The sequence below is a fragment of the Panthera onca genome, chromosome A1, assembly GCF_046562875.1.
Source record: "Panthera onca isolate mPanOnc1 chromosome A1, mPanOnc1 haplotype 2, whole genome shotgun sequence".
NCBI lineage: Eukaryota > Metazoa > Chordata > Mammalia > Carnivora > Felidae > Panthera > Panthera onca.
The window spans coordinates 239,082,911-239,108,539 of record NC_138339.1 but is presented as its reverse complement, the minus strand read 5'-3'; the positions used below and the strand labels follow the sequence as shown (position 1 = coordinate 239,108,539).

The 25,629-nt window shown below is 41.9% G+C and overlaps 1 protein-coding gene across 2 annotated transcripts in view; it reads right to left on the bottom strand.

Moving 5' to 3' along the window:
- The window catches only part of CRYL1 (crystallin lambda 1), a 132,024-nt gene that overhangs the window by 82,411 nt on the left and 23,984 nt on the right, over positions 1–25,629 (bottom strand). For both annotated transcript variants that reach the window (XM_078448804.2, XM_078448844.2), the window contains one exon: positions 15,047–15,173. In XM_078448804.2, the coding sequence (XP_078304930.1) occupies positions 15,047–15,173 (127 nt within the window). The remainder of the gene's footprint in view (positions 1–15,046; positions 15,174–25,629) is intronic.

Genomic DNA, 25,629 nt, shown 5'->3' with positions numbered 1-25,629 from the left:
GGGGGGGGGGGGGGGAGGGCACAGAACAGAGCATCCAAAAGGTGTGGAACAGTATGAAGTACTTTAACATACACGTAATTATAATTCCAGAAGAGAGAAGGGGGCAAAAAAAGTTGAAGAGAAAATGACCAAGATATTTCCAAAATGAACAGAAACTCATAGATCCAAGAAGCTCAGAACACCAAATAGGAAAGATAGCAAATACACACACACACACACACACACACACACTCCTAGACACCTCATATTCGAGCTGCTAAAAACCAAAGATATGAAAAATATTAATGTGAGGCAAAGAAAAAAGACATATTACATACAGAGAAATAAGCATACATACAAAGAAATAAAGCAGACTTATCAGAAACTATGCAAGCCAGAAGATTATGAAGTGACATATTTAAAGAACTAAAGAAAAACTGTCAACACAAAATTCTATACCAAGAAAAAAAGTTACTTTAAAAATGGGAGAGAAAATGAAGTCTTTCTCTGAAAAAGCTGAGAGAATTCTTTACCAGCAGACTTGTGCTCTAAGGAACCTTAAAGGAAGTCTTTCAGACAAAAGGTACATGAGTCCAGGAGAAATCTGGATTTATACACACAAGAAAAGGAATAATGCTGGAATAGCGGAAATGAAGATAAGTACAAGGTTTAATTTAATTGCTCTAAATGTCAGCTGAATGTATGAAGAGAAAGTGGTGGCACTGTAGTCGTGGTTTCGGCATGTGCAAAAGAAGAATCTATAGCTATTACACAAAAGATGGAAGGAACTGGGAGTACATATTATTGTAAGGTCCTTACACGGCACAGGAAGGCTAATTTTAAAAGAATATCATAAATCCTGTGGTGATCACCAAAATAGATTTTCGAGAGTTATAAATCAAGAGCCGATCATGGAAATAAAATGGAATGATAAAAAATACTCAATCCAAAAGGCAGCTAAAAGGATGGTGGCAGAGGAGAACAAAAACCAAATGGAACAAATGGAGGGGAGGGGGGAAGAAAACAATGGTGGAGGAAGACCCGAGGCTGGCCTCATCCCACAAATACAACTAGGTAACCGTCAAATCATCCTAAATACCCCAGAAATCAACCTGAATGTTGGTGAAACGAACTCCACAACTAAAGATAGACAAGAGGGCACATTGAAGAAGGCAGGAAGTGTGGAGATGAGGCTTACGGGAGAAACGGATCATAAGTGTTGTCGAGGGAAGGCAGCCATGACTGAAGAAAAGGGCAAGAGAGAAAGAGGAGTATACAAGGGAACATACGAGGAGAATATTTCCCCATAGCCATTGGCTTGGAAAGCAAAAGGAGCTGAATTTCATCAGTTCTTTTTTTTTTTTTTTTTTTTTTATTTTTCCAACGTTTTTTTAATTTATTTTTGGGACAGAGAGAGACAGAGCATGAACGGGGGAGGGGCAGAGAGAGAGGGAGACACAGAATCAGAAACAGGCTCCAGGCTCCGAGCCATCAGCCCAGAGCCTGACGTGGGGCTGGAACTCACGGACCGCAAGATCGCGACCTGGCCGAAGTCGGACGCTTAACCGACTGCGCCACCCAGGCGCCCCTGAATTTCATCAGTTCTTGCAAGCAGAGGGCCTTAAAGCCTGGAGTTCTAAGTGCCAATGGGCCAGGCTCCAGAAGAGTCCAGAAGCAATGTGACTGCTCTTGGAGAGGAAGCAGGCCAACAACCCAGGGACATACAGCATGGAAACAGAGATCTGAACAGCACAGTGGGGAGATTATTTGTCCTTCTCAAAGCATGCCCCGGAGAGGCAGCATTCAGAGAGAGACCTCTCCATGAACAAATTAGCTGGCCAGTGCCATTTCTCTCCCCTACCCCTCAGTATAAACACAGAGCCACCTGCAAGAAACAGACAGCATGGACAATGGCTGCCTAACTTGCTTATACCAAGCCCCACCCCACCCCCACACGCACACTCTGGTGAGACTGCCCTTCTCAGTCATGTTTGCCTCAATCCCAGCACAGTGAGTCCCTCCTGCAGAAGACCAGCACAAACCCAAGACCACACCGTGTCTCCCAACCAGAGAGTGTTACAGGACCTTGGTACAGCGGCGGTGGTGACTTGCTCATTTTATAAGTAATCCAGAACACAACTAGTCAAAACTCACCACATTCAGGCCAGAGACCAAACACTGCCCACAGAAGGCAAGGAGAGCCTTTGCAGACAACCAGTCTGAAGGATAGACCAGCCAGAACATAACAGCAGAATGCACACAGCACACACTAGAGGCACTCCCTGAAGGGCCAGGCCCCGGGCACATGACCTCTTCTTCTATTACTTTCAGGAGCAGGAGACATAACTGGACTTTCTAACATACAGAAGCAGGCAGAAACTTAGACTTCTCTCAAAATGAGAAGACAGAGGAACTTAGCCCAAATGAAAAACCAAGACAAGGCCATAGGCAGAGATGTAAGCAAAACGGATGTAAGTAACATGCCTGATGGAGAATTTAAAGCATCGATCATAAGGATACTCACTGGGCTTGAGGAAAAAAATGGAAGACAACAGGGAGACCCTTACAACAGGGATAAAAAGAGTTAAAAAAGAACCATTCAGAGATGAAGAGTGTAATAAATGAGATTAGAAATATGCTTGATGCAATCAACTGCAGACTAGAAGAAAAGCAGAGGAAAGATTTAATGACCTAGAAGACAAAGTAATGGAAAACAATAAAGCTGAACAAAAGAGAGAAAGAAAAATCCTACAAAATGAGAATAGACTTAGGGAACTCAGTGACTCCATCAAACGTAATAACATTTGTATTATAGGAATCCCAGTAGAAAAAGAAAGAGAAAAGGCGGCAGAAAATTTATTTGAAGAAATAATACATGAAAACTTTCCTAATTTGGGGAATGAAGCAGATATTCAGACCCAGGAGGCACAGAGAAACCCCCAACAAAATCAACAAAAATAGATCCACACCAAGACATATTATAATTAAACTGGCAAAATATAGTGATAAGGAAAAAATCTTAAAAGCACGCATACAAAAGAAGACAGTTACTTATAAGTGAAAACCCATAAGCAGATTTTTTAGCAGAAAACTCTCCAAGGCAGAAAGGACTGGCATGATATATTCAAAGTGCTGGGTGGGAAAATTCTGCAGCCAAGAATGCTCTATCCTCCAGGCTATTCAAAATAGGAGAAATAAAAAGCTTCACAGATAAACAAAAATTAAAGGAGTTCATGACCACTAAACCAGTCCCACAAGAAATACTGAAGGGGACTCTGTGAATGGAAAAGAAAAACCAAAGTGACAGTATGAACATAGGAAACACAAAAGCAGAAAAATGAATGTTTCTATAAGAAATCAGTTAAGGGAGTGCCTGGATGGCTCAGTTGGTTAAGCACCCAACTCCTCATTTCAGCTCAGGTCATGACCTCACAGTTCGGGGTTCAAGCCCTGAGCAGGGCTCCACACTGACAGCAAAAGTCTGCTTGGAATTCTCTCTCTCTGCCCCTCCACCACTCTCTGTCTCTCTCTCTCTCAAAATAAATGAGTAAACTTAAAATAAAAAAGAAATCAGGGCGTCTGGGTGGTTCAGTCAGTTAAGCATCAGATCTTGGTTTCAGCTCAGGTCATGATCTCAGTTCATGAGTTCCAACCCCTGAATCAGGCTCTGTGCTAGCAGTGCGGAGCCTGGTGGGATTCTCTCTCTCCCTCTCTCTCTCTCTCTCTGCCCCGCCCCTGTTCTCTCTCTCTCTCTCTCTCTCTAAATACATAAATAAACTTAAAAATTTTTTTAAACAAATACAAATAAATAAAAAAATAAACTAAAAAAGAAATCAGTCAAGGAACTCACAAAAGGATATAAAATATGACACCATACAGCTAAAACGTGGAGAGGGCAGGTGTAAAGAATGGGTTGAAGCTTAAACAACCATCAATTTTATACAGACTGTTATATGTAGAAGATGCTATATACAAACCTAATAGTAACCACAAATCAAACCTATTGATAAATATGCAAAGAATAAAGAAAAAGAAATCCAAACATATCACTAAAGAAAATCAGCATACCATGAAAGAAAGATAACAAAGGATCAGAGAAAATCTCCAGAAACAACTACAAAGCAACAAATACAAATATCAATAATTACTTTGAATGTATAATTCAAACCGGACTAAATGCTCCAATCAAAAGACATAGGGTGTCAGAATGGATAATAATTAATTTTTAAAAGACCCATCTATATGCTGCCTACAAAAGACTTGCTTTAGGGGCACCTGGGTGGCTCAGTCAGTTGAACATCCAACTTCAGCTCAGGTCATGATCTCACAGTTCATGGGTTCAAGCCCCACACTGGGCTCGCTGCTGTTAGCACAAAGCCCACTTCGGATCTCTCTCTCTCTCTCTCTCTCTCTCTCTCTCTGCCCCTCCCGTCCTTGCACTCTCAATCAATCAATCAATCAAGACAGACAGACTCATTTTAGACCTAAAAATACCTGCAGATTAAAAGAGAAGGGATAGAGAAACATCTATAATATAAATGGATGTCAGAAGGAAGCTGGAGTAGCAATACTTATATGGGACAAACTAGACTTTAAAACAAATACTGTAACAAGAGACAAAGAAGGGCATTATAAAAAAATAAAGGGAACGACCCAAAATAAGATGTAACAATTGTAAATATTTATGCACCCAACATGAAGCACCCAAATACGTAAAACAATAAGAAACATAAAGGAACTCATTGATAATACTACAATAACAGTAGGGGGCTTTAACACCCCACTTACATCCATCAATGGACAGATCATCTCAACAGAAAATCACCAAGGGAACAACGGCTTTGAATAACATACCGGAACAGATGGATTTAACAGAGATATTCAGAACATTCCAACCTAAAACAGCAGAACACAAATTATTATCAAGTGCACGTGGAATAAGAGGTCACACATTAGGCTACAACACAGGCCTCAACCAATTCAAGAAGATCAAAGTCATACCCTGCACCTTTTCTGACCACAACACTATGGAACTGCAAGTTACCCACAAGAAAAAACCTGAAGGCCACAAATACACGGAGGTTCCATAAAATGCTACTAAACAATGAATGGGTCAACCAGGACACAAAATAAGAAATAAAAAAGTGCATGCAAATGAAAGTACAAGGATCCAAAATCTTTGGGATGCAGCAATTCTAAGAGAGAAGCTTATAACAATACAGGCCTACCTCAAGAAATAAGAAAAATTTCAAATAAATAACTATGCTTAACCTAAAGAGGCTAGAAAAAGAACAAACAGAACCTAAAACTAGCAGAAGGAAGGAAATAATAAGGATCAAAGCAGAAATAAACGAGATAAATAACAGATCAATGAAACCAGGAGCTGATTTTTACAAAATTAATAAAATTGATAAACCTCTAGCCAGACTTATCAAAAAGAAAAAAAATGATCCAAATAAAGTCACAAATGAGAGAAAACAAGTAACAACCAAGACCACAGAAATACAATTACAAGAAATTATGAAAAATTAGACGCCAACAAAATTGGACGACCTAGAAGAAATGGATAAATTCCCAGAAACATATAAATTACCAAAACTGAAACAAGAAAAAATAGAAAATTTGAATAGACTGATAACCGGCAAAGAAATTGAGTCAGTAATCAAAAACCTCCCAATAAACAAAAGTCCTGGACCAGATGGCTTCACAGGTGAGTTCTACCAAACATTTAGAGTTAATAAGTACTCTTCTCAAACTATTCCAAAACATAGAAAAGGAAGGAAAACTTCCAAACTCGTTCTATGAGGTCAGCATTACCCTGATACCAACATCAGATAAAGACAGCACTAAAAAAGAGAACTATAAGCCAATATCTCTGATGAATACAGATGCAAAAGTCCTCAACAAAACACCAGCAAACTAAATCCAACAATACATTTAAAAAACCATCCAGGACGATCAAGTGGGATTTATTCCTGGGTTGCGAGGGTGGTTCAACATTCGCAAATCAGTCAACATGATACATTACGTTAATAAGAGAAAGAATAAGAACCATATGATTATTTCAATAGATGCAGAAAAGCATTTGACAAAGTACATCCACTCATGATAAAAATCCTCAACAAGGTAGGCTTAGAGGAAATATACCTCAACACAATAAAACCCATATATGAAAAACCCACAGCTAATATCCTAAATGGGGAAAAACTGACAGCTTTTCCTCTACAGTCAGGACCAAGACAGGAATGTCCACTCTTGCCACTTTTTTTTTAAACATTCATTCATTCCTTCATTCATTCATTCATTCATTTTGAGTGCAGGCACACATGTGAGTAGGGGAGGGGCAGAGGGAGAAAGAGAGAGGGAGAGAGAGATCTGGACTCCCAGCATGGAGCCCAATGAGGGACTCAGTCTCATGGCCTGCGAGATCATGACCTGAGCCACAATCAAGGGTCACTTAACTGAGCCACCCAGGAAACCCAGCACCACTTTTCTTCAACATAGTACTGGAAGTCCTGGCCACAGCAATCAGACAACAAAAAGAAATAAAAGGCATCCAAACTGGCAAAGAAGTAAAACTTTCGTTATTTGCACATGACATAATACTCTGTACAGAACACCTAAAAGACTCCACCAAGAAACTACTAGAACTGAAAAATGAATTCAGTAAAGTCACAGGTCACAAAATCAACATACAGATATCTGCTGCATTTCTTTCTATACACCCATAATGAAGCAGCAGAAAGACAAATTAAGGAATTAATCCCATTTACAAATACACCAAAAATAGTAAGATGCCTAGGAATAAACCTAACCAAAAAGGTAAAGAACTATACTCTGAAAACTATAAAACTCTGATGGAAGAAACTGAAGACAACACAAGAAATGGAAAGACATTCTATGCTCATGGACAGGAAGAAGAAATATTATTAAAATGTCTATATGACTCAAAGCAATCTACACATGTAATGCAATCCCTATCAAAACACCAATGGCATTTTTCACAGAGCTAGAACAAACAATCCTAACATTTGTATGGAACCAGAAAAGACCCCGAAGAGCCAAAGCAATCTTGAAAAAGAAAAGCAAAGCTGGAGGCATCACAATTCCAGATTTCAAGCCATATTACAGAGCTGTAGTGATCAAGACAGTATGGAATTGGCCCCAAAACAGACACATACATCAATGGAACAGAATATAAAACACAGACATGAACCCATGGTTATATGGTCAATTAATTTCGACAAAGCAGGAAAGGATATGCAATGGGAAAAAGACTGTCTCTTCAACAAACGGTGTTGGGAAAACTGGACAGCCACATGCAAAAGAATGAAACTGGAACATTCTCTTTCACCACACAAGAATAAACTCAAAATGGATTACAGACCTAAATGTGACACCTGAAACCATAAAAATTCTTGAAGAGAGCACAGGCAGTGATTTCTCTGACATCAGGCCACGGCAAATTTTTTCTTGATGTCTCCTGAGGCAAGGAAAACAAAAATACGCTTGGGGACTACGTCAAAGTAACAAGTTTCCACGCGGCAAAGGAAACAATCAACAAAACTAAAAGGCAACCAATGGAATGAGAGAGGATATTTGCAAATGATGGATCTGATAAAGGGTTAGTATCCAAAATCTAGAAAGAACTTGTAAAACTCACACCCAAAAAACAAACAATCAAAAACGGGCAGAAGATATGAATAGAGAAGACATCCAAATGACCTACAGACACGTGAAGAGGTGCTCAAGATCACTGGTCATCAGGGAAATACAAATCAAAACTACAATGAGTGTAGACACCCTCATACCTGTCAGAGTGGCTAAAATCAACAACATAAGAAACAAGGGTTGGCAAGAATGCAAAAGGAGAACCATCCTGCACTGTTGGTGGGAATGCAAACTGGTACAGCCACCTTGGAAAACAGTGTGGAGCGTCCTCAAAAATTAAAATGGAAGCACCCTACAGTTCAACAATCACACTACTATGTATTTACCCAAAGAATACAAAAATACTAATTCAATGGAATACATGCACCCCAATGTTTATAGCAGCATTATCTACAATAGCCAAATTATGGAAAAAGCCCAAGTGTCCATTGGCTGATGAATGGATAAAGAGGACAGGGTATATGCATACAATGGAATATTACTCAGCCCTAAAAAAGATGAAATCTTGCCATTTGCAATGACGTGGATGGAGTTACAGAATATTATGCTAAGCAAAACAAGTCAGAGAAAAACAAATACCATATGATAACTCTTATGTGGAATTTAAGAAACAAAACAAAATATTTGGAATATTATGGAAAAGGCAAAACGGTAAGAAAAAAAACAAAAACAAAAACAAAAACAGATGACTGTTTGCTAGGGCCTAAGGGGAGGGAGGAGACTGAGAACAGGGGAAGGAGGGCACTCTGGGTGGTAATGGAAACGTTCTCAAGTCTGAATGTGATGGTGACTACACGATTATACGCATTTGTCAAAACACAAGAACTGATCACTAAAAATGGTGAATTTTATCGTATGTAAGCTATAGTTGCGTAAACTTGATCTTATAAATTTTTCTTTAAAAAAACACACGGAGGGGTGCCTTGGTGGCTCAGTCAGTTAAACCTCTGACTGCAGCTCAGAGCATGATCTCACGGTTTGTGGGTCTGTGCTGACAGCTTGGGGCCTGGAGCCTGCTTCGGATTCTGTTGTCTCCCTCTCTCTCTCCGCCCCTCCCCTGCTCAAGCTGTCTCTCTCACTCTCAAAAATAAACAAACATTAAAAAATTAAGAAAAAAACACACATGGAACAGAAAAGGTAAGATTTAAGTTTCTGTGTATACTCCCGTATGTTCTCAGTGTTGGCTGCCCGTGTGCCCTTTGCTACACAAGCACCCCAGCCCCGTACCCACAGCCCCGTCCCTACCGAAATGATTACGCAGAGTCTCGGTGAACCAAGACCTAATGTCCAAAAAGTTTCCATCCTTTAAGAAAATATACACATTTGGGGCGCCTGGGTGGCGCAGTCGGTTAAGCGTCCGACTTCAGCCAGGTCACGATCTCGCGGTCCGTGAGTTTGAGCCCCGCGTCAGGCTCTGGGCTGATGGCTCAGAGCCTGGAGCCTGTTTCCGATTCTGTGTCTCCCTCTCTCTCTGCCCCTCCCCCGTTCATGCTCTGTCTCTCTCTATCCCAAAAATAAATTAAAAAAACGTTGAAAAAAAAAAAAATTAAAAAATAAGAAAATATACACATTTAAAAGTGATGTTAGTTTTTATGAATAGTGCATCCTGTAATTCCTGACGGTGTCTGAAAGTCCTCATCAAAATGACTCGCATCTTCTAAATTTTAAAGGTAAAGTTCAGATGCAAATTCTGCTCATCTACACAGATGATGAAATTTTTACTTCTAGGGTTTCAGCAATTGTCCTGATTTTGTATAAGTAAATTCCATTTAAACTCCCTAATTCTATAAGCCATTCCCATGGCTCCTACCGGCTACTTCAATCTCAAGTCTTAAATTCCAGAAATCAGATAAAGGCTCTATATCACAGCACTAAGGCTCTTTCAGAGTCAGTCAAAGCTTTAGACAGGCTTTTCAGAATAAACTTACTTTTCCAGCACAGTAGATTTTCTTGCTAGGCAAGATTTGATTTCCAAATTGCACTAAGTTCTAGTAATTCAGGTTTCATTCTCGCCTGCTCCCACATTTCAGCAGACAATTAAGGAACTTTCTGACCCGTGCTCCTACCCTCTGGGGTTTGGGTAGAAGACAATCCACCATAGAGAGTTACACTCACATTCCTGGGACTCTGACCCTCGGGGACTCAGTAAATCCTACAGTAGGACTGTTTGTAGTTAAACAACCGTGTGGCAAGCAGTGTGTTTTGTTCATTTGTTAATTCACAAACTCTGTCTCCTGCTTTTGAACAATTCCCAAAGGTAATGATAATTTTCCTTTTGTAAGGAAATGTCTCCAAATGGCCCAGATTAATATTTCTACCATGCGAACCTTTCCTTTTATAAATTGGAAAACAGAACTGTAAGAGCTGATAGGGGCACAGCTAGCAAGAAGTCCACGGGCACCAAGATGAGGCAGGGCCAGGAGGCCTGGTGAAGAGCAGACACCTGACAGATGGAGCTTTGGTACTGCAGCTTTAATAACATTCTTAGATGGAAGGTTCTCTCAGATCAGATATCACATGATGAACATAACAATTATGTTAAATCCAAAAACCATACTTAAATCCGATACAATTTTGGGCAAAGCACACAGCAAGAAGTGTTCTAAGTTTTAAACAAAAGTCACGATACAAAATTCTATTTATGGTATAATGTTAAGTATGTTAGAGAAAGAGAGGAAAGACCTAGAAGAAATGGAAGGAAATACAAATACACCAAAACGTTAAGACATTTTGGAACAATGGACCAACACAGGATTTTCCTAAACTCCCTTCATTCTTTCTTTACTCTTTAAAACATATTTTTAACATCCTTAGATTGTTAGAAATCTCATGTAATTTAACAAACACATGATAGAACACGAGGCAGGTTTTGATTTGGGAGGGTTATTGACTTGTTTGTTTGATAAACAGAAGATGAAATTAATAAGCATTAGTTGCAAAATTTGCAAAATCGAGTTTGCCCCGGGTCATACAAAGAAATTGTGTAAACACGCTCAAGACAGTCAAAGCAACAGACAAAAAAATGCAATCTTGATTTTTGTTTTCTTACCCATTCTTCCTTCTGACTAGCTTCACTGTCCTACTAAACGCCTTCCTTGGAGGATTCTAATCAGGATACAGAATAAAACCCAAACTCTTGATTTCTTTCAGAGAACACTTAAATAGCGCTCCTATATGCCATGCGTTACTCCAAGCATCTTACAAATGTTAATTCATTTCCTCTAAGTAAGTCTTCAGGCTGGCATTCAAGCACTCCCCACTTGGTTTCCACTCCCAGCCCTCTCCCACCGCTCCAAACGCCCTGTGACAGCCTCACCATTCCACTCTGGTTGCCTAAAATACACTCACTGGCACCGCTCATCCTCATTCTTTCATTCCCCATTTTTTTTTAATATTTATTTATTATTTTTGAGAGTCAGAGCAAGAGGGGGGGGAGAGGGGCAGAGAGAGAGGGAGACCCAGAATCCAAAGCAGGCTCCAGGCTCTGAGCTGTCAGCACAGAGCCCCATGCGGGGCTGAAACTCTCAAGCCGTGAGATCACGACCTGAGCCGAAGTCGGACACCCAACCGACTGAGCCACCCAGGTGCCCCATCATCCGATCATTTCTTTCTGAGACACTGTCCCCACCCGTTCCCCAAAATCCACTTGTCAAAGGCCAAAGCAGGCTCATATCCTACCTTCATCAAACTTTCCCAAACCCTCCTGGCTCAGATCTGGGCTCCTCCCTATTACTCTTCATAGAACTAGAAGTACAAGGAATTTCCAAAGAACATAATCTCTGATAGGAAATAAATCTAGTTACTAGAGTTTACATCACCTTTCTCTATATTCCTTTCCTTACACTGACTGACTCAGTGTTGTTCTGCACAACAAATGCTGCTCAGTATGTAAATGTCACATGTATTCAATCTGCAGACAGACCTTAAAGAGCAACTTGCAATACTGTGCATAGAACAACATGTTTCCCCACATCATTTGTTTACTATCAAAATTGTATACAAATGGTCACAACAGAAAATTATTTATTTTATAAACTTTTTAAGCATTTTCTGTGTTAAGTGCTGTGACTAAAAATTTTACGTGCATTATAACCCAGAATATTCCCCAAAAACTATCCCATAAGAGGAAGACTCACCTTACATTCAAGTCATCGTAAAGTTCTCCTATTATGCAGTACTATCCTTTTTTTTTTTTTTTTTTTGAAAAATAATATACTGTTTGGGGAAGACACATTGATCTGAACTAATTCAATCACGCTAGCCTAGAGATCATCTGATAAAATCTATTTTTCAAAATGGGACCAGGAGACAAAGGAATTTAACATAGATGTTTTAATTATTCCTGGGGTATGACCTCACAATTGCTACCGCAGGAAAATTTGTAAATAAACTTTATAAAGATCACTTTAACACACAAAAAGCAACACAGTTGTTACGTTGAGAAACAACTATACCACCAGAGAAAGTTTTGAGAATTGGTAGTCAAGGCTGGATATAAACCTTCCAATGCCATATCACATGTGATGCACAGCAACATCTCAGGAAAGCAAAGGAGATGTGCTGTGGAAAACTGTTTAGAAAACAGACTCAAGGGGCGCCTGAGTGGCTCAGTTGGTTAAGCATCCAACCTTTGGTTTTGGCTCGCGTCATGATCTCACGGTTCATGGGATCAAGTCCCCATGTCAGGCTCCTTGCTGACAGCACAGAGCCTGCATGGGATTTTCTCTTTCCCTCTCTCTCTGCCTCTCCCCCATTCACTCTCTCTGTCTCTTTCTCTCAAAATAAATCAATTAATTTAGTAAAAATAATAAAGTCTCGAGGCACATGGGTGGCTCAGTCAGTTAAGTGTCCGACTTTGGCTCAGGTCATGATCTCACAGTCTGTGAGTTCAAGCCCCATGTCAGACTCTGTGTTAATAGCTCAGAGCCTGGAGCCTGCTTCAGATTCTGTGTCTCCTTCTCTCTCTGCCACTCCCCTGCTTGCACTCTGTCTCTCTCTCTAAAATAAATAAACATTTTTTTTAAATTTTTTTTAACGTTTATTTATTTTTTGAGGCAGAGAGAGACAAAGCATGAACAGGGGAGGGTCAGAGAGAGGGAGACACAGTATCTGTGTCAGATACTCTGGAGTCAGAGATACTTTTTTTTTTCCCAATGTTTATTTATTTCTGAGAGAGACAGAGTGTGAGCAGGGGAGGGGCAGAGAGAGAGGGAGACACAATCTGAGCTGTCAGCACAGAGCCCGATGCAGGGCTCGAACTTGTGAACTGTGAGATCGTGACCTGAGCCGAGATCAAGAGTCAAATGTTTAACCGACTGAGCTACCCGGGAGCCCTGAAACACTTGTTAAGAGTTTCAACAGAAATGGCTTTTTTTTGAAAAAATGTGAAAGAAATATTTCAGCAATGTGTTAGATATGCCTATTTAAGATCACATTATATACGTAATTATAATACTTTATTATGGATCATGTCAATATTATACATCGAACTGACCCCAGAAAGGACTGTTTTCATCTTCTCATTGGAAACATGGAGACTTGACTTCCATGGCAGTGACCTCAGGTGTGAACACGGACGGCTCTCTTCACAAGCACCCGGTGCCCTGGCTATTACGTCAATTGTACGGATGAAGAAGCGCAGCTTTGACCTGAAGAGACTCACAAGGGCACGCAGCTGCTCAGTGCGGAGTCCGCTTGACTTACAGTGTGTGTCCTCAACCACCACCTCCACGGCAGGAAGCTCCCACAGGCCTTTCGTGTCAGAAGCCACAAAATGTAAATTGATTCTCCTCCTCCGGTAGGATCAGCATAAGAAGCACATACTCTCCTTAGAAACGAGATGTGCATCAAGAACCTTCTCTGCTGAGCCCACACTGTGCTCCTCAGACGGTGAATCCCCCACCCTCACAGCACCCAGCATCGCAGTAAGGGTGGGAACAGACAGCACTCGAAAGCTCCTTAAAGGACCCCTCCGATCCCACGTAAGACTCCCCAGTTTGACACAACCTTCACCAAATGAGAGACAGAGATGAAAATACTCAAAAGAGATACGGAATTGGCAAATAGTGCTCTTCCTATGTTCCGTTCGACACTCATTTGTGGTTTTTTTAATGTTTATTTATTTTGAGAGAGGGAGAGAGAATCCCAAGCTGACAGCACAGAGCCTGACACAGTACTTAAATTCATGAACCATGAGATCATGTCCGGAGCCAAGATCAAGAGTCAGATGCTTAGGGGCACCTGGGTGGCTCAGTGAGTTAAGCGTCCGACTTGCCTTCAGCTCAGGTCATGAATTTGTAGTTCATGGGTTGGAGCCCCCCCCCTCCACCCCCCTCCCCCCCCAGGCTCTGGACTGACAGCTCAGAGCCTGGAGTCTGCTTCAGATTTTGTTTCTCCCTCTCTCTCTGTCCCTCCCCTGCTCACACTCTGTTTCGCTCAAAAATAAATAAACATTAAAAAAAACTAAAAAAAAAAAAAAAAGTCAGACACTTAACTGACTGAACCACCCAGGCACCCCAACACGCATTTGTTAAATGAATTAGAAAAATTTTAGTGCTACAAAGATGGAGAACCTAGATTTCCTGTCTTTGACTTCAATCTCAAAAGTAGCAGCTGACCATAAAACACAGTCTTTCCGGTCCGCTCCCAAATTCTCAGCTAGAATGTCGTTACAGAAGCAAAATGCAATGTGCAACATGGAATAAATGGAAATGTGCCAGCCTCAGAACACATAACATCCAGCAGGGAGATCAGGAGTGATGCTAGTTCAGGTAAACCTGCTTAAACCTTACGGCACTAAGTGTAACATGTTTAAAAGACAAATTTATACATCGCGGTTCTTAAAGAGGTGCAGAAGCCGTCCACAGACACAGGAGCTCCAGGAGGGATGGGTCCTGACCCGCCAGGCACCAACCTGCCCGCACAGCCCCTGAGGCTGTCCCCCAGCCTCGCCTGGAGCTTTCTCTGCTGTGTCAACAGTTCTTTCCGGAGTTCTTTTTTAAAGTGAAGTCGCTGGGAAAGCTAAATGCAAATATTACAAGAAATGAAAAGGTTTATTCTAGGTGACTTCTTTACCCTTTTACTGTATTATGTATCAGAACAAGAATATGATCTCTCATTCAATAAGAACATAAAACAAAAAGAGACGTGTTAGCTGTCCAGAAAACCGTATTTCTGCTCAAGATTCTCCTCTGAACGCAGTAGTTTGAAGAGAGACTGTATAGGAGATGATTTGAAACAATGTTTCCTAGCACATAAAACAGAACCCCGACCTTCAGGTACCCCGACCTTCAGGTACATGATGCCCACTCTGCCCTTTATCTTCCCCTGCTCTTCCAAGGGGACTGGAACACCATCCCAAGAGCTTACGGACCTGAGTGCAGGACCCTTAACTCACCTGAATGTGCAGGGCGCCCTCTACTGCCTCCTGGATGTTCAAACAGCCGCTGATGAGTGACAGCTGGTCTTGGGCACCCAGAGAGCCTTTGAGAGAGCCCGACTGCTCCAGAAACGTCATCTCTTTTCTAGAAAGAAGAGTGACCCTGTGAGTATTCAAGAGCAAATTAAAGGCAATGGTAGGGCGCCTGGGTGGCTGAGTCGGTTAAGCATCTGTCCGAGTCTTGATTTGGGCTCAGGTCACGATCTCAAGGTTCATGGGATTCTTTCTCTCTCTCTTTCTCTCTCTCTCTCTCTCTCTCTGCCCTTACCCCGCTCGTGCGCTCTCTCAAAATAAATAAATAAACTTTAAAAAAATTAAGACAAAGGGGCGCCTGGGTGGCTCGGTCGGTTAAGCGTCCGACTTCGGCTCAGGTCACGATCTCGCAGTCCATGAGTTCGAGCCCCACGATGGGCGCTCTGTGCTGACGGCTCAGAACCTGGAGCCTGCTTCCGATTCTGTGTCTCCCTCTCTCTCTGCCCCTTCCCTTTTCGCACCCTCTCTTGCTCGCTCTCAAAAATAAACATTTAAAAAAATTTTTTTAATTAAAACAAAGGTAAACATCACTAACTAGTAGGGAAATGCAAATCAAAACCACAGCGATCTACCCCTTCACACCCATTAGAATCTGAATAAGTAAACCAAGAGTTAGTGAGGACGTGGAGAAATTGAAACCCTGTGGAAATGTGAAAGGGCCAGCCGCAGTGGCAGTTTGAGGACTTCTCAAAAAGTTAAAAACAGAACTACCAAATGATCCAGTAATTCCATTTCTGGTTATACCTCCCCCCCCCCCCCCGAATGAAAGCAGGTACTCAAACGCGCATTTGTGCACCCATGTTCCATGGTTTACAATAACCAAAAGACGGGAACCCAAAAAGTCCACACCTGGGTGAATGGATAAACAAATGTGGCGTGTGCATACTGCAGAATTCAATCAGTGCAATTCAGCCTTAAAATGGAAATCCTGTCACAGCGACCACAGGGACGGACCTTGAGGACGTTAGGCTAAGTGAAATACGCCAGTCACAAAAAGACGAATGCTGTATGATCCCACTTATACGCGGTGCCCAGGACAGTCAAACTCACAGAGCAGAAGTAGAATGGAGGCTGCCAGGGCTGGGTGAGGGTGACCGTGGTTTCGGGGACACAGAGTTTCAGTTGTGCAAGACGGCCTTTTGGTGACGGACGGCTGCACAGTGAGAATGCGCTTAATACCGCTGAACTGTACACTCAGAAATTATTAAGATAGTAGACTTTATGTTACGTACATTTTACAATCCTTTTTTTATTTTTATTTTTTAAGAGATGGGGCGAGGCCAACAGGAGGTAAGACTGGAGACTACTTCTCCGCCCGCTTCTTTCAGTCCTGGGGGACGGGGCTGAAAGAACGTATCTCATAATCAGGACCAGCTGGCTTCGTGGGGTGCGGCCTGTGCGTCACAGAGACGGGCGCTCAGAAGGGCCCTGGGCTGGGTCTGATGCCCTGGCGTCACGGTCTCAAAATTCTTTTGTTTGTGTTTTTTTTTTTTGAGAGAGAGAGAGAGCACGAGTGAGCAAGGGGCAGGGAGGAGAAAGAGAATCCCATGAGGGACAGACAGAGAGGGAGAGGGAGAGACAGGAGCAGGGTTCACCCACAACGGGGCTCGAGCTTGCCTGAAGCAGGGCCTGAGCCCGCCCCGTGGGGGACTCAAACTCCCGGACCGAACCGTGAGGCCGTGACCTGCAGCAAAGTCAGATGCTTAACAGACTGAGCCACCCAGGCGCCCCTCACGGTCTCAAAATTCTTAATGACTATCAAGCAAAGGGCCCCACATTTTCATTTAGCCTCATAAATTATGCAGTCAGTCTGGCTCGTAATTCGTGATATATTAAATAAAGACAGAGAACATATACAAACACACACAGTAAGGAACAACATTTATGCTTTCCAAAAACTTCTGTGGGTTTTCCCAGTGAGTCAAACAATTTTTACATCGCTTCGTATCATGGTTTTTATCTTTACGCTGTCAGCGTCTTCAGCCAAAGAGCACCAGGAACACACGTGCAGTGGGGCGGCTCAGGTTCGTCGCTCACTGCAGTGAGGGAGAGTGCACACCAGGGGGAGCCGTGGGGTATCAGCAAGGGTGTCTGAGGGCACCTAGAGCAGACGTGAGCTTGGGTCGGGGGATTCGGAAGAGGATCTGAGGGTCTGAGTTCACCGGATTGGATGCTGTGAACTCAGCGAAGGCAACGTGAGGACTGAGTGTCTCCACAAACATAAACATCTGCAGGGCAGACTAAATGGAAGACAAAGCTGTAATGGGCAAAGAAGTAACAGTCGTTCATTTTAGCCAAGACTCAGCGTCTGCGGGTTTGCACGGTGCCCTCGTTCTTGTCTGTGCTTAGACAAATTTAAAACGTGGTCTTGCTGGGTCTCGTTCTCTCATGGCCCAAGAGTGACCTTGTCTGAGGTGGGTGTTCTTGAGACTCCTTATGTCCAACAGGAGAGCGCCACGGCCTACCCGTGAGGACCCGCCAGCTCCAGACGTCAGGGGCTGTGCTTCTGTTGTTTTGTCTTTTTTTCTTTCTTAAAGCTATGCACCTGTATTTTGTTTTAACTACAAATTGAGGACCAAATTGCTACTGTTACTGGGAGGAAAAAAAGATACGCTGAAATGCAAACAGATTTCTTTATTTTAATTAACAAAAAGAAGCTTCCTGGCAAAGGTAAATGAGTCAACCAATGATCCGGCAGATTCAAAGTCTCTCCTGCTTCTGGGTCAGCAAACAGAAAAATGCCATGGCGGGCCATCACCACACCTGGGATCTGAACCCGAATCTGTTTCAAGGAGAGGGAGAATCCGAGATGATTGGCATACAGATAATTTGGAAGGTCCGTAATATATCAGCTTTAAAAAATCTACCTTAAAATTGGGCCAGAAAATGGCTACCTTATTCTGCAGGATCCTAAGGACACACATGCGGAAGGCGCCCCTCGGAACAACTCAATGTTGGGAACTGAATAACCCCGACCACCCCCCCCCCAATTAGCAGGCATTCGAAAGTATTTCTACATGCAACACATTCCTTGAAGTAGAGGTTTATAAAGTTACTGAAAATATACAAAACAAGGTCTGTTTCTTAGCCAGTTCAAGAAATTTGTATTCGTTGTATAGAATAGCGCGTGGTGTCTTCTTAGCAACAGGTTAGAAATCTATGATTTGTAAGTTTGATAAGCTAACATCAAGAAAACGGACTTAAATGCCAGAAAATAGTACCTTACATGCCATCAAGGGAAACGTATAAAGAGTTAGCAGAAAAAGTTACCCTACTAAGATAAGGAAAAGTAAATATTTACCTGTTCTAGAGGCTCCTGTTCCTGTGACCATGTACCAGTAGTGTCCCCAAACCTCCCTGAACAGTCTGTGTTCTTCATTCAAACAACAACAGTGAGGAGAGTACCATGTGATCCAAAGATCATTTATTTTTCACTTCATGTTTCCGTTCCATTTTTCGGAAGTTTTAGAGTTACATAAGTCTGTAAATACACTAAAACCATTTACTGTATACTTTAAAAGAGTCAGGTGTGTGGTATATAAATTCTATCTCAATAAAGCTGATGTATTTGTTTCTTGTCGCTTCTGTGACAAATTACCACAAACTTAGTGGCTTAAACAATACAAATTTATTACCTTACAGTCCAGGGGTCAGAAATCTCAAGTAGACTAACATCAAAGTACCACAAGGCTACAAATCTCAAGTAGACTAACGTCGAAATATCAGCAAGGCTGAGTTCCTTCTGGAAGCTCTAGAAGTGAATCTGTTCCATGCGTCTTCTAGTTCCTAGAGCACACCCCCCCTCACCTCTTTCCTTGGCTTTGTGGCCCTCTTCCATTTCACAGCCTGCAATCTCACTACCAACCTCTGCTCTGTCATCGCACCTCCTTCTTTGACTCTCCTGACTATTTTTTCCTAAGAACGAGCCTCGTGATTACACTGAACCAATCTGGATAATCTCCCACATGCATACCCTGAACTTAATCACATCTGGTCTTCCTTGCCACGTAAGGTAACACATTCCCAGGTTCCAGGGATGAGGACCTGGGAGAAGCAGTGTTCTGACTACCACACTTATTAACAAAACAACAAAAACAGAAACAAACAAGGGGCACCTGGGTGGCTCAGTCTGTTAAGCGTCAGACTCTTGATTTTGGCTCCGGTCATGATCTCACGGTTTGTGGGTTCGAGCCCTGCATAGGGCTCTGCACTGACAGGGTGAAGCCTGCTTGGGATTCTCTGTCTCCTTCTCTCTCTGCCCCTCCTTTCTTGCTCTCTCTCTCTCTCTCTCTCTCAAAAATATATAAACTTAAAAAAAACTTTTAGAATAGAATATGTAATGTAGGTAGAATTCCTGTACAATTACTGTCCAAAACTGTGCTTACAGAACAGAGAGCACTTGCCCATTAAAGCTGCCTCACATCACATAACTAGGTTATGCTTGGCTCTCTGTACTTTGCAGACGTTATTCCACCATATTCAGAAATCCACTGGCTGTTGAAAAGCTGTTGTCAATCGTCGTTCCTTCGTGGGCAGTCTCTCCTTTCACTCTCTCACTGCCTGTAAGACTTTTCTGATGTTCCTTGGTGTTTTACAGTTTCACTGTGAGGTATGTAGATATAGATACCCTTCCTATTTCTCCTGCCTAGGACACTCTGTTCTTCCAGAATATGAGGGTCCATGTCTTCAACTGAAATGAAGTCTCAATCATTACATCTTCATAAATTGTTTTTCCCTATTCTCCTTAACCCTTTCAGACCTCTAAGGAGATCTATGTTAGACACTCTCTCTGTATCCTCCATATTTCTTAACTACTCTTGTCACATATTACCTCTATCTCCCGAACTGCATGCCAGATAGTATCTTCAGATCTGACTTCCGGGTTACTATGCTCATAAAAGACCTCGTCTCTCGTGTGTTGGGGATTTTTAGTTGTGAGCAGATGTCCACTGAGCCCTGCGGGAATTCTCTGAGCCTTTGTTTAAGGTACATTATCCTGGAGGTGGGACGTATTTGCTTCGGGCAGGCACTGAAGGCACCACTAACCAAGGGACCAATGTGAACTGTTGGACTGGAATGTTTAAGTCCACACGGGAAGATGAATTCAGGCTCCGACTCTTAGAGAGCTTGTCTGTGGCTGTAAATCCTCAGAGAAACGCTTTCTCCCCTCCACCCAGAACCATGAACAAGAGAGACAAGCCCCCACATGTGGGTTAGTTTCCTACTCCTCTCAGCAACAATGTAGACCTCTGGAAACCAGCTTCACGTGGGGGTCTCCAATCTGATCCCCATCTTGCTCAGACTAAGGTTTGCTGCTAGAACCAAAGCAAGACTGGCAAGTAGCTTACTTAGAGCAGCCGTGCCTCTCACATATCTCTTGGGATCTGTGCTCCCAATCTGGCCTCTGAGAATTTCCATTACTCTCTTGCCAGCTCAGCTATGCATTATAAACTATACATTTACTCAATACTTGTAAGTATTTTGAAGTGAAAAGGGTTTCTAGGATGCTTACGTTGCCATATTGCCAGAAACTAAACCCTAGACTGTTTCTTTGAGATTTAATATTCTTAGGTATTAGGCACATTTTACATACTTCATGAGAAAGGAGAAATACTGACCATATCATTTCAGCAATAAGTTATTCAATGTGAATATGATCTCTACTATACACATAATTTATAACACATAATCACTAACTGATTACATCATGGTTCTTGTTCATATGTATAGAAAAGAAAAACAATACTGATGTTTTTGAGTTACCACTGCTAAGGCCTACTCTTCTGTTTCCCAGTTTTACCCATTTGGAAAAACATATACATGTTTATATTATTTATATACAAAATAGTATGTATATGTTATTATAAGAATATTCTATATTTACACATATATAAATAATACCTAAATTCACCTGAATCCAACAAGTTTAGGCTTAAAAATAACAATATACTTCTGAAACGCATCAAAACGCAAAGAACGTTTCTGTTTTATTTAATCTAGCTTATTCCCTCTGATACTTCAGAAACTGAGGCCCAAACTGGCTACATCACTCAAAGATATAAAGTGCTAGCAGCATGTGGGATGGAAGCCAGTCTTCTGACTCCTCCTCGCAAAAGCACACGGAATAGGAACCACTGCCTCTTCCTCACTCCTCCTACTAGACCACGATGGCACACAGACACACACACACAGACACACACACACACACACACACACACAACCCTGTCTGGTGGGAATTATTATTTGTAGAACTAATGGGCACAGTGCATTGGCTTAAATTTTGGAAATCGAAGGTCAACAATATACTGGAGAAAACAGGAAGAGTTTGCATCCACTCCCTCCCTCGTGAATGCTGCTAACGCCCGAGGCCCAGTCTGCTGAGCTTGAACTTAGACTACCGGGCTCCCATCGTCCCTTCGGGGAGCCCCGGTGTACCTAGCAAACCTACCATCTCCTTCCAGGATGTCGTTACCAACAGGTGTGCCAGGCTGACCTACGGCCCGGCTCCAGAGTTCGGCCCCCTGGGTGCCTGTGCCACCGGTACATGGCCCATCCATCAACTCATCCCTCATGGCGGTTTGAATGAAGACCCAGGGAGTAAGTTGGTCAAAGGTCGGTGGAGCCCACAGTAGAGTCACTGCAATGGTGAGTTTTAGAAAGGCAGGACCTCAGACAAGGACCTGCTATGAAACAATCCTCCCCAGAACTGCTGAAAGTTACCAGAGCTGTTGTCTGACTGTCAGAAGCTCGCGTGTCCCCTGAACAATGTCCCATTTCTGCAACAGTGATGGAGCTGCAGAGATAGTTCCCAGTATCCCTTGCTTCCTTGAAGAGCCTTGCAATAAATATCCACCAACAGATATAATCTGGATGCCTCAATCCTTATAAACTGAAAGGGCCTCGCATCTATTTTGTTCAGAAATTTGACAGATAGGATGAAGAAAATTATACCATATCTAAACTGCTTGGTTTTAAACTATGTGATTTATATAAATTAGACCTGCAGCAGTGGCTAAGCCTAGAAACCAATAACACTGACAAACATTAACTACGTTGCCCATAAATATAACCAGAATAAAAACGTTCATATCTCTGAAAAACTGTTTACAGCTACCAAACAACAAAAAATCATTTCATTTAAATGTACTTGCTGTCACAGAGGAACAAGTGACAAATAAAATACAGTGCCCCTGTTCTTTTTCTGGAAAGACTTTCTTTTTGTAACTTATTTTTTAAAGTAAAAAAAAAGTGGAAATAATAATAAACATCCCCACATTTCTGAGAATTAAAAACCACCAATCCTGACATATGTGCTTTTCATTTTTTAAGTAAACAAAACACTGAAGTTCTTTTATCCACCAACCTCTTCTGTTGAACTCAGATGGGATTTTTAAATGCGAAACCCTGAAAACATAATGATTACCCATTTCATCATTTAGAGAATTATGTTTGAGAGGCTCACGTGCTCAAAACCACCTGCTTTAAGCATGAGTAAGCCAAAGCAAACTTTTGTCCTTTCTTCCCAACGTGCGGAGTCAGATTAGATCAAATAGATGGGACTACAAGAGTGGCTCCTGTCGCTTAGATGAGCTACTGTTCTGTAGAATTCCCAGGGACACCCCTATGAAGAAAGGAAGGAAAAAGAGACAGAAGGCAGGAGCCAGAATAGCCACACCAATGGCCTCATGCAGATTAGACTCAGAGTGAAGAATCCATATAAGTGATTTGGCCTCAAGGCCCTTTCCGCCCCTGGAAAAGACAGGAGCATGAGGGGAGAGACCTGGTCACACGTTAACCCCCTGGATGGCTGCAAACTCCAGGACCCCAAGAGCAAACCAGATAAGACATTGGAGGAGCTTTTAGACATACTCAGACAATCCCTTACATTGTCTTCAAGTTCAAGAACTATGCCCACAAATCAAAACCAGCCATTGGCAATGTTTTATCCCCGTTATTCTAGTTTTACATTGAATACTTTGGAAGAACTTAACACATAAACAGCTGGAAAAGACAGGGCTCTCAGTGGGGTTTTCAGCAGTCTGACACATGCCAGAATGTTGCAACCTACACTATTTAATAGTTAAGCATGCACTTTGTTCAAAGCACTTTAGTAAGTGGCTGTAGCATACCAGTTCTACCTCTAGAGGTCAACCTAGCACCAGAAGTCAAAATATTTCCATCGTAACTTCAATGAAGTTAAATTTTTATTTAAAACTGGAGAAAACGAAGTGTTAACAATTATCACTGTACGGCAAAATATGGGTGGTTTTAATTTTTTCATATTTATATTTTTGAAGTTCTATTCAAGAGGAGCATTTATTAATTAAAAAAGATAAAAGACAATGGAGAAGTGGGAACCCTTGTATACTACCAGTGGGATTATAACATGTGCAGCTGCTATGGAAAACATTATAGTGCTTCCTAAAAAAATTAAAAATGGAATGACCCAGCAATCCCCCTTCTGGGTATATATTCGGAGGAAATGAAAGCAGGGACTTAAAAGAGATATCTGTACATCCATGTTTACAGCAGCATTATTCACAAGAGCCAAAAGGTAGAAGCAATTCAAATGTCCACCAGTGGATGAAAGGATAAACAAAATGTGGTGTGTACATACAATGGAATATTATTCAGCCTTTAAAAGGAAGGAAATCCTTTCACATGCTACAATATGGATGAATCTTAAGGACATAATGCTAAGTGAAATAAACCAGTCACAAAAACACAGATATAGGATTCCACTTATGTGAGAAGTCTAAAGTATCCAAATTCACAGAAAAAAAAAAAAGTAAAATAGTGGTTGCCAGGGGCTGGGAGGAGGGAAAATGGGAAGTTGTTGTTCAATGGGTACAGAGTTTCAACGTCAGAGGAGGAAAAGTTCTGGAGATTTGGTGCACAACAATGTGAATGTACTTAACACTACTGAACTATACACAGTTAAAATGGTTTTTAAAAAAGTAAATTTTGTTACTTTTTTGCCATAATTAAAAATAGAAACAATATATTTTCTTTTTAAGTGATTACTGTGGCATTTAAATTGTGTTTGAACTTGATTCTTCTAGAAGGTAAAAGAGGGCAGAATTCATGCAAGAACTAAACTCCGTATGAACCAGAACTCAGAAATAAATTGATTAAGGGACTAAAAGGCTTGTAGATTCTGTAGAAGGAGTTAGAAAATCATTTTAGCCAGTGTCATCCCAGTTGATTCATGTCATAACCTAGGCCTTGGACTTCTAATTACACACACTGGATAAAACACACATTTACCTCTGCTCCCTCCAAAAACCTCAATAAAACCAAACTAAAGGAATCTTTAAAAACTATATGGGGTGCCCGGGTGGCCCAATCAGTTAAGTACTTATCTGACTCTTGTCGGCTCAGGTCATGATCTCAAGATGGAGCCCCACATTGGGCTTTGTCCTGACGGTGTGGAGCCTGCTTGGGATTCTGTCTGTCCCTCTGTCTGCCCCTAGCCACTCACTCTTTCAGTGTCCCTCTGTCTCAAAATAAATAAACTTTTATATGTATAGATATATACATACAGATCTATAGACATAGATGACAATACAGACGGTATAGATACGGACACAGATACACACATCAAAGCCCACAAAGTCAAAGACATCACGAAGTTACAATGGACAAAAGATCTAATTTTGTGGGACACGGAAAAGAACACCAAAGTGGTAGGGTAAGTGACTTGATGGGGTAGAGAGAGCTGAGATTTAAGTGTGGGGAAAGGAAAGCCAATGAGAAGCAAGTCTCCCAAGAGACCGGGCGAAGGTCAGAATCTGCACACACCAGACAGGACAGATGGCTGAGTAAGGAGCAAGAGCCAAAGAGTACTGAAGGTCAGAACAGCCTGGGAGCTAATGAATCTCCTCCTCTCCCCACTCGTAGAACTCACGAGACACGGTAGAGGCCGAGAGAGACGCCATGCTGCTGAAAACAGGGAGTTAAGATAAAGCGCACAAACTTTAGAACCCCCCCCCCCCGACACACACACACACACGTACACACGCACCTCCGGGCACTTTCCTTTGATCAGGAACAACAATGCCAGATGGAAACTGGCAGATTCTTTTCCGCACAAACTAAAGAGTCCAAGAAAGGAGACGAGCAGACATGGATGCTTAGACATGGCACTGCCACTTCCTGTCCTCTAACCAGGCTCTGCCGCCCTGGCACGGAGGCCCACCTTGGACTTCCTGAGTGCCCCAGGGACCATGCTAACTACACGCGGGCAGATCAAGTTGAAGCTCTACAAAATTCTTGTATTAAGTTAACTGCAATATGAGAACGGAGGAACACATGTCCCAACAGCACAGCTCATCTTCCGCAGTGGGATACTAGGTCGACCCTAAAAATCATTCCTAATGTTTTTGAAATGGGACATAAAAGGATAGAATACAAAAAAAATTTATTAAGGAGTGGCCCCAGACCTTTTTTGCTTGACAGCACAGTGGTTTTTTTTTTTAATTTTTTAAATGTTTTTATTTATTTTTGAG